Below are 9327 nucleotides of genomic sequence, written 5' to 3' on the forward strand. Positions count from 1 at the left end.
CTATGAGTCGGAAACGACTCGACGGCACTTAACAACAACAACAACAACAACAGCACAGAGTCATTGTACCAGAAAGAAGTGGACGATGTCCAACTATTTCAGGAGGTAGCATATGATCAAGAACCAATGAAATTGAAGGAAAAAGCCCAAATTGCACTGAAGGAACTGGTGAAAAACAAGTCTCCGTGAATTGACAGACTAGCCATTCCACAAATAGATGCAGTGCTGGAGGCATTTACTCGTTTATGCCAAGAAATTTGAAAGATAGCTACCTGGCCAGCCGATTGGAAAAGATCCATATTTGTGCCCATTCCAAAGAAAGGTGATCCCATGTCATGTGGTAATTATTGAACAGTATCATTAATAGCATACACGAGTGAAATCTTGCTGAAGATAAGTCAAAAGTAGTTGCAGCAGTATATTGACAGGGAACTTTCAGAAATGCAAGCTGGATTCTGAAGAGGATGTGTAATGAGGAATATTATTACTGCTGTCAGATAGATTTTGATGAAAGCGAAGAATACCAGAAGGATGTCTACTTGTTTTTTACTGAGTATACAAAGGCACTTGACATAACAATTATGGACAACACTGAAAATGTGAATTCCAGAACACTTAATTGTTCTCATGAGGAACCTATACATAGACCAGGAGGCTGCTGTTTAAACAGAACAAGGGGATACTGCACAGTTCAAAATCAGGAAAGGTATACACCAAAGTTGTATCCTTTTATCACACTTGTTTAATCTGTACACTGAGCAAATAAATCAACAAGCTGGACTGAAATGAAAAATGGCAGTATCAGGATTGGAGGAAGAACCACTAACAATGCAGATGATACAACCCTGCATGCTGAAAGTGAAGATGACTTGAACCACTTACAGAAGAAGATCAAAGACTATAGTCTTCAGTATGGACTACAACTCCACATAAAATGAAAATCCTCACAACTGGACCAATAAGCAACATCATGATAAATGGAGAAAAGATGGAAGTTGTCAGGGATTTTATTTTACTTGGATCCACAGTCAACACTCGTGGAAGCAGCAGTCAAGAAACATATTGCACTGCTGCAAATCTGCTACAAAAAGCTCTTCAAAGTGTTAAGCAGCAAAGATTTGAAGACCATGGTGTGCCTGACCTACACCACAGTATTTTCAATTACCACACATGCATGTGAAAGCTGGACAATGAATAAAGAAGACCGAAGGAGAGATGATGCCTCTGAAATGGGATGCTGGAGGAAAAGACTGGAAATACCACAGACTGCTCCAAGAATGAACACGTCTGTCCCAGAGGAAGTGCAGCTGGAATGATCCCTGAACGTGAGAATGGCCAGACTTCGTCTCACCTACTTTGGTCACGCTGTCAGAAGGGACCACTCCCCGGAGAAGGACGTCATGGTTGGGAAGGCAGAGTGTCAGCAAAGAAGGGGAAGACTCTCACGGAGATGGATTGACAGAGGCTGCGGTGATGTGCTCAAGCCCAGAAAGGATTGACAGAGGCCGCAGTGATGTGCTCAAACTCAGAAAGGATTGTGAGGATAGCACAGAACGGGCAGCGTTTTGTGCATTGTACCTGGGGTTGTTATGAGTCAGAATTGACTTGATGGCACCTAGAAGCAGCAGCAGCAGCAGCACAGTGAAGGGGAACCTGGGGGAACCTGGGGGTTGTGATGTGTATGTGGACTTTGGAAGAGCAAATAGACCACAGCTGTCAAAACTTTCTGAAAACTAAGCTTCCCGGGTTACTATCTAAGACCTGAGGACAGATTTTTTTTTTTTTTTTTTTCCCCTTCTTGGAAGACCTGTCTCAGAAGCAGATACCAGACCCTCATATAAAAATGAGTCTATCATTCCAGAAATGAACATGCCCTGTGGAAGGCTCCAGGAAGGCACAGGGAAAACGTATTGGTCAGCACAGTCACAACCACAGAGCTTCAGTGGTTTCCTAGGATGGGGGTCAAGTCCATACATACAAACACACACTCACCACAAGGGCACCAAAGAAAGTAGAACTCGGCCATGCACTCATCAGAAGACCCAAAATGTTCTCCAACAGCCCCACTCACTCTGGTTGGTGCATTACCTACCAGCTATCCCCGTGACTCAGAAAGACAGAGAGGTCCCCCTGCACATTACTTCATTCCTAAGGTCAACAGATATGGACAGATGTCCATCATGTATAAGGACAATCCTAGGCCCTGAGGAGACAGCAGCAAGCAAAACCAACAAAAATCTTTCCTTCCTGGAAATAACATTCCAGTCAGAGTGGCAGGGGATGTTGTTGTTGTTGTTGTTGTTATGTGCCGTTGAGTCGGCCCTAACTCATAGCGACCCCTCCCTGGGTTGCCAAGGCAGTGTCACTACGGAAGTAGATTGCCCAACCTTCCTTCCAAGGAGTGGCTGGTGGGTTTGAACCACCAGCCTTCTGGTTAGCAGTCAAGTGCCTTAGGCACTATGCTACCAGAGCTCCTTGGCAGGGGATAAACAGATAAATAATAAATATATGTCACAGAACTAGACAGGGCAAAAGGAGTAAAGAGAGGATGGCATTTTAAGTAGGGTGGACAGAAAGGCTTCTCTCTTGACATTGAAACAGAGCAGAGCTTGAATGAAGTAAGGAAGGGGGTCAGTGAGATTTCAAGTGAAAGAGTATTCCAGGCAGAGAGAAAAGCAAGTAAAGGGGTCTGAGGCAGAGGCGTAAAGTAGACAGAACAGTGTTCCCACAGAGACTTCCAAATTCTAATTCCCAAAACTGAGACTGTGTTAAGTTACATGGCAAAGGGAAATTAAGGTGGCAGATGGAATTTAAGTTACTAATCAGCTAATGAAATAAGAAGATTTGGCCTAGCCCTAGTCAAATCTGGTACTCTAAGTCTAAACCTGAGCCATACCCAAATCCTAACCATAGCCCAATCAGTAATGCTAAGGCTAATATAACCCTGGGAGCTCTGGTGGTGCAGTGCCTAAGGCACTTGACTACTAACCAGAAGGTTGGTGGTTCAAACCCACCAGCCACTCCTCGGGAGGAAGTCTGGGCAATCTACTTCGGTAGTGATACTGCCTCAGAAACTCAAAGAGGGGTCGCTATGAGTCAGAGACGACTCGACGGCATCTAACAACAATAACAATATAAACCTATACCTAACTGAAACCCTAAAACTCCTCAAAGCGCTAGACGAACCAATAACTCTAAGCCTAAGCCTGAACCTAATACTAACCTACACCAATCTTAAAACTAACCCCTAAACAATCCCTAAACCTAATCTAAACTCTAAACCTAATCCAAGCCCGAGGCCTAGCCTTGGCCCAACACTTAACATTAACACTAACCCTAATCTCTAACCCAAACCCTCATCTTAACCCTAAACCCAACACTAGACCAAACCCTAGGCCTAACCTTAACACTAAACCTAACCTTATCCCTAACCATAACTTTTTCCCTAAAATTAGATCCAGACCTAGACATAGTTGTAACCCTATGTCTATACTTAATACTAGCACTAAATGTATCCCTAAAACTAACCCTAACCTTAAATCTAACCCAACGTAAACCCAGACTTACACCAAACCCCAGCTCTAATGCTAGCCCCAGCATTAACCTTAACCCTAAATCTACCTCTCAAACTAACCCAAAATCCCAAACTTAACCTCAACTCCAAAGCTAACAGTAGCCCTAACCTATCCTACAATATCTAGTGGGCTCAATGTATTCAAACGGGTCCTTAACAGTGGGAGAGTAAGGCAGGAGAGTAAGAGGAAAAAGTGACCACAGAAGGGTGCGACGTTGCTGGCTTTGAATTAGAGGACTGGGGCCACAAGACAAGGAAACTGACTGCTTCTAGATGCTGGAAAAGTCAAGAAACAGATGTTCCCCACATCCTTCAGAAAAGGCAGCCCAGCTGATGTCTTGATTTCAGCAGAGTGAGATCCATGTTGTACTTCCAACTTAGAGAACTGTAAGATAATTAATTTGTGTTGCTTGAAGGCACCTAATTTGTAGTAATTATTTATAGCACCAATAGGAGATTAATACAACATCTATGGTACAGGTGAGAAATAAGGAGGATGATGGGGCAGGTACACCACCAGCAAGAGGAAAAGGCAAGACAGTATGTTCAGAGAAGAAAGAGGGCCTGGAGACCAGAGCATGTAAGGCTCTATGAACCACTCGAAGAAACATCAAGGTCACCAAGGATTTTGAGTAGAGGAATGACATAATTTGACTTACATTTCCTACCTCAATGGTTGATGGTTCAACCCCACCAGCTGCTCTGTAAGGGAAAGATGTGGCAGTCTGCTTCTGTAAAGATTATAGCCTTGGAAACCCCACTGGGCAGTTCTACTCTGTCCTACTATGGACCCACTATGGGTCCAAATTGATTCGATGGAAATGGGTTTGATTTTGGTGGGAAATGCCATATACCATGTTTAAAGGGTTGGAGCCTTGTGAACATTAAAAAGAATCTTTGTAAAATAAACACATCGGAATACATCTGAACTGGAGAAATATACTGAAAATTTGTGTTCCTGCTATGTACTCACAAAGTAATTAGCAGCAGTGTATTTCCAACATTTTTTGTAAGATAATGCACTTGAAGAAATTCCATATATCACAAGACCTAGACACATATGCATAAATATGTTCACTAAAGCATAGATTGACCAGCTTCTATCGTCTGCTTTCATTAAATCTCCTCCCGCTGGCTCTCACATCACACATGCAATTGGCAAGAGTTTGTGCTGCAATGAGCTCCTGCCTTTCTAATGAATCCTGACATTTTCTACTCAGTTTTATTTAATAAAAAAGTGTTGGTAAGAGAGTTAGTTTCCTAATGTCAAGCGATCATTCTAAGCCTATTCAAAACGTTGAAAATCCAAGGAGTTGATGACACTCCAGAGAGGCTGTGCTCACCTACTGAGACCAGGTTCCTGAAGTTCTCAACCATCACGTCTCGGTACAGCTTCTTCTGGGCAGGGTCCAGCAGCCCCAGCTCCTCCTCAGTGAAGACCACAGCCACGTCCTTGAATGTCACCGATTCCTACAACATCAAGTACACGTACACCCAGTCTTAGGACTACTGTCCACTTGAAAAGGTTAGGAGGATTCGGGGAAGCTGTTCCAGCTGTCGAGGAACATGAGTCAGTAGTATATTTCCCACCCCTTCTCCTTCCTGTCAATGCCATACACTGATTCTCCTGAGCTTCACCCAGAGTGTGGCAATGAACACAATCCTTTGTGTTTTCAGTATGGTTCTCAAGAAAGTAAACCCCTACAACTATGATCATGCATGCTGGAACACAAAAGGTTTACATCTTGATTCATTTTGCCAAATGCCTCAGAAAACATGGTTAATTCATTTTTAACAGAAATTGAAAGCTCCCACTATCCTCCTACCATACACACTGACGCTGGTAGCACTTTTCTTAAATGTTTGCAAAACTAGTAAGGTTGTGGCATCCTGTCTTGGACAAGGATGAAGTAAGTCCTCTCAACTCATACACCACATCCATGAATTCCAACATTCAACACACTGAGTCACAGCTACCATACCCCGGTGCATATTCTAATGATGTGTCCCTTCCTAGATGCATGACCTTGGAGAACTTTCCCTATATATCTTGGTTTCCTTTTTGTATAAAAACTCAATGGTTTGTGCAATACAAGCTTCTTTCAAGGACAAACGAGGAAACACACACATACATACATATATACATACATACATACATATATACATACACACACACACACACACACTCACACACCCATATATATACACAGACACACACAGAAATCACTTGTTAACAGTGTATGACACTTAATAGGACTGTTTGCCTAATCATTTAAGATAAATTTCATTAACTATTACTGTGTTGTTGTCATTGTCATTGTTATGTGCCGTTGAGTCAGACTCGACTCACAGCAATCCCTCCTTGGATTTCCGAGGTGATATCACTACGGAAGCAGATTACCCACCCTTCCTTCTGAGGAGTGGCTGGTGGGTTTGAACCGCCAGCCTTCTGGTTAGCAGTCAAGTGCCTTAGTCACTATGCTACCAGAGCTCCCCCTGGGACCACAGTAGGTAGCATATGCTAACAAGATGATAGGGGCTAGCCACACAAGAAAGACCAACCATGTGGTCTTTCACTCACTCGATACCATACCAACTTCCAGGATGGGGATGGGCTTACATTTTGAGTTCATTTCTGTCCCCCTGAATCAATCAATCATGCCTATGTAATGAAATCCCAACAAACATTCTGGACAACAAACACAGGTGAGCTTCTCTGGTTGACAATATTCTTCGTATTGTTACACATTCGTATGCCACCACTGTGGAATATTGAGGGCAAGGAAGTTTTCCACCTGGGACAATTCCTGACCTGGGCCTATGCCTCTCCACCTTTGGCTGGGTTTTATTTAGAGCTTTTTGCTAGAATAGAACTGCTATTTTAAGCATAGTCTATCTTATTCACAAATGATCGAACTCAACATAGTGAGATCTGCTGAGTATAGAGTTAGCTGGTCAAGTGAGGTGCTGCTGAGCTTCCAGTAGGTGCCTGAAGGAAGAGCAGTCTTGTGGAGGACCGGGCCCCTAACCTGTGTAGTTTGGCTTAACTCCAGGTAGCTGGCATCATACATCACTTACACCACAGAACTGATGGTCTGTATTTATCAGTTCCAGAAAATGGAAAGTATCATTTTATATACATCTTACTTTCTATCTGATCATTTAAGATACATTTCAAATGAAAATCATGATCACATAAAACAAGCACATTTAATAGTGTGATTATATATAATAGTAGATTTTCTTCCTTCTCTCATCTTTCAAGAAAGTATAAGATCCATGACTCTACAGAAGTTGGAAAAGTAGGTTAAAATTTTTTCACATTGTTTTGGTAATCAGATAAGGAAAAATAATTCATTTTTATAGGTCTCATATATTGAATTTTAAATGAAAACCATCATCTTCTGATATATTCATTGTTGTTGTTGGGTGTCGTTGAATTGGCTCCAACTCATAGAGACACTACGTACAACAGAACAAAAACACTGCCTGGTCCAGTGCCATCCTGATGATCCTTGCTATACCGGAGCCCATCGTTGTAGCCATTGTGTCAATCCATCTTGTTGAGGGCCTTCCCCTTTCTGGTTGACCCTCCATTTTACCAAGCATGATATCCTTCTCCAGGGAATGGTCCCTTCTGATAACATGGCCAAAGTATGTGAGACAAAATCTGGGCATTCTCATGTCTCAGGAGCATATTCACTGGCCACCTCTATTTCTCCTTTTTATCTGGTCTATTCTTACCCTCTACCTTGATTCTGATTGAAATTTTCCTTTAAACTATGATCCTGTAATAATTCTGCACTGTAGTAAATTACCTGGTATGGCTTTTCTAGCCATAAGTCTTTGTAAACTCCATGGTGGAATTTGCTGTGAGAAACTGAGTAGCTCCTGATTGTTAAAAGTCATCCACCTGGGGTATTTCTGTTGGGAGCAGCACAAAGTAATGTTGTGGGAACTTTGCTCTCTCTCAGGTGCTTAGAGTTCTGGTGTTATGATTGGTTAGTTTGGCCACTCTGCCAGGCTCAAAAGAAGGCCTCCTAGAAGCAGAAGTCTATCTGACTGCTGGCTGAGAAGGATGTGCTGCTGAAAGAGACACACACTCCTGAGAGACACGCACTGCTGGGAAAGAGACGCAAGAGATATGCATTGCTGAGTGAGACACCGAAGGACATGCACTGCTGGGAGAGAGACTGTGAGAGACTGTTGGCTGAGAGATGGCAGGCTGAGAGAGACTGAGCATTTTCCCTGAACTTGAATTGTAGCCTGGTGCTTCCCTAATAAACCCCATAATCTGTGAGTTCTGTGTGGCCACTGCAGTGAATTATCGAACCCAGAAGAAAGGTGGTGAGTGCTGTGGGAGGAATGGTTGGTGTCAGGGCTGGTGAAAGGGCTGGAAGGAGGTGGCATGTCTGGCCTCACAGGAATGGGCCTTGGGCAACTGAGGGTGATTCTGTTTTCCTCTTGTGGGTTAGAAGAGGTCAGAAGATGAGGCCGCCCTGCCCTTTTAGCAAGTTCTAAATAAAGTTTATATATTTTTCTAGCAAATATATTGCAAATATTTCCACCCCACATTGTTGTTTTTTCTAGTAACACTCTGTAATGTTCTTTTTCCTCCACAGATGAAATAAACAATTTTATACAGAGACCAGACTAATCACTGTGCTTGTCTGGATGAAGCACTGAGCATCTCAGTGCACTGGAGGAGGTGATTTTGGGGAAGAGAAGAGGTGCACACTGAGGAGGAGCCAGGGGAAGAGCGTCTCAAGTGTCACCCGTGGAAGTCACCACCCAGGACAGCACTCCAGGAACTTAAAGTTCTGGACAGCCACCCCTGGAAGGACAGCTCATTCTCTTTTCTCTTGCCTCTCTTTCACTGAACAGAATGCATAACTCCCCTGACCCTGAGTTTCCTGTGGGAACATGCTCTGCTTTCTCACATTCCACATGTTTAAAATGTAGAAGAGGCCAAGCATCACTTCACTGAGCCGCTCTAAAGGTCAAATGCAGTGACTGATAAAAGTGCCTGGCAAATCCACTAGCATTACCCAGGAACGTTTGTAACTAAGGTTATAGATGACTTTAAGATCACATGAAACATGAAGGAAGGTAAGCGATTAGTAAATTAAACACACACAAGGAATGATTCCGGAATGGGGAAGCAGAACTCCCATCTTCCCATCAGTTAGGTATGTGGACTATTCAAATATGGCACAGTCCAGCAGGACTTATCTACCAAACTGCCACTGCAGCACATGGGAAAGTACTTTTGACATGTGCATTGGCTGAAGGAGAATTGTTTCAGAATTGATTTTTAGGCAAACATACTTTATACAGGAACACGCTCATTGTAGTTTTATTTAAAAACAATGAAATTCTTGGCCATCAAACATACAACTACTGGTCTCTACTAAGCCAAAGCAAATGAGAAAGAAGGAAACCAAAGACTAAAAGAAGGAACTGTTGTTGTTGTTTTTAAGTGCTGACGAGTCATTTCCGACTCATAGCGACCCCAGGCACAGCAGAACGAAACACTGCCCGATCCCGTGCCAGCCCCACAATCCTTGCTATACTTGAGCCCATCATCGCAGCCACCATGTCAATCCATCTCGTTGAAGGCCTCCCTCTCTTTCGTCGACCCTCCACCCTACCGAGCATGACATCCTTCTCCAGGGAATGGTCCCTTCTGACAACATGACCAAAATAGGTGAGACGAAGTCTGGCCATTCTTGCTTCCAAGGAACATTCTGGCT

At 43.2% G+C, this 9327-nt stretch overlaps 1 protein-coding gene across 1 annotated transcript in view; it reads right to left on the reverse strand.

Moving 5' to 3' along the window:
• LOC103198896 (zinc finger protein 234-like) overlaps positions 1-9327 on the reverse strand; it is a 41691-nt gene that overhangs the window by 4368 nt on the left and 27996 nt on the right. Inside the window, exon 3 of the mRNA XM_042781253.1 lies at positions 4918-5044. Within this exon, the coding sequence (XP_042637187.1) occupies positions 4918-5044 (127 nt within the window). The remainder of the gene's footprint in view (positions 1-4917; positions 5045-9327) is intronic.

This window comes from Orycteropus afer, unplaced genomic scaffold, assembly GCF_000298275.1.
Source record: "Orycteropus afer afer isolate SDZICR_OR568_19922 unplaced genomic scaffold, OryAfe1.0 scaffold00099, whole genome shotgun sequence".
NCBI classification, from domain to species: domain Eukaryota; kingdom Metazoa; phylum Chordata; class Mammalia; order Tubulidentata; family Orycteropodidae; genus Orycteropus; species Orycteropus afer.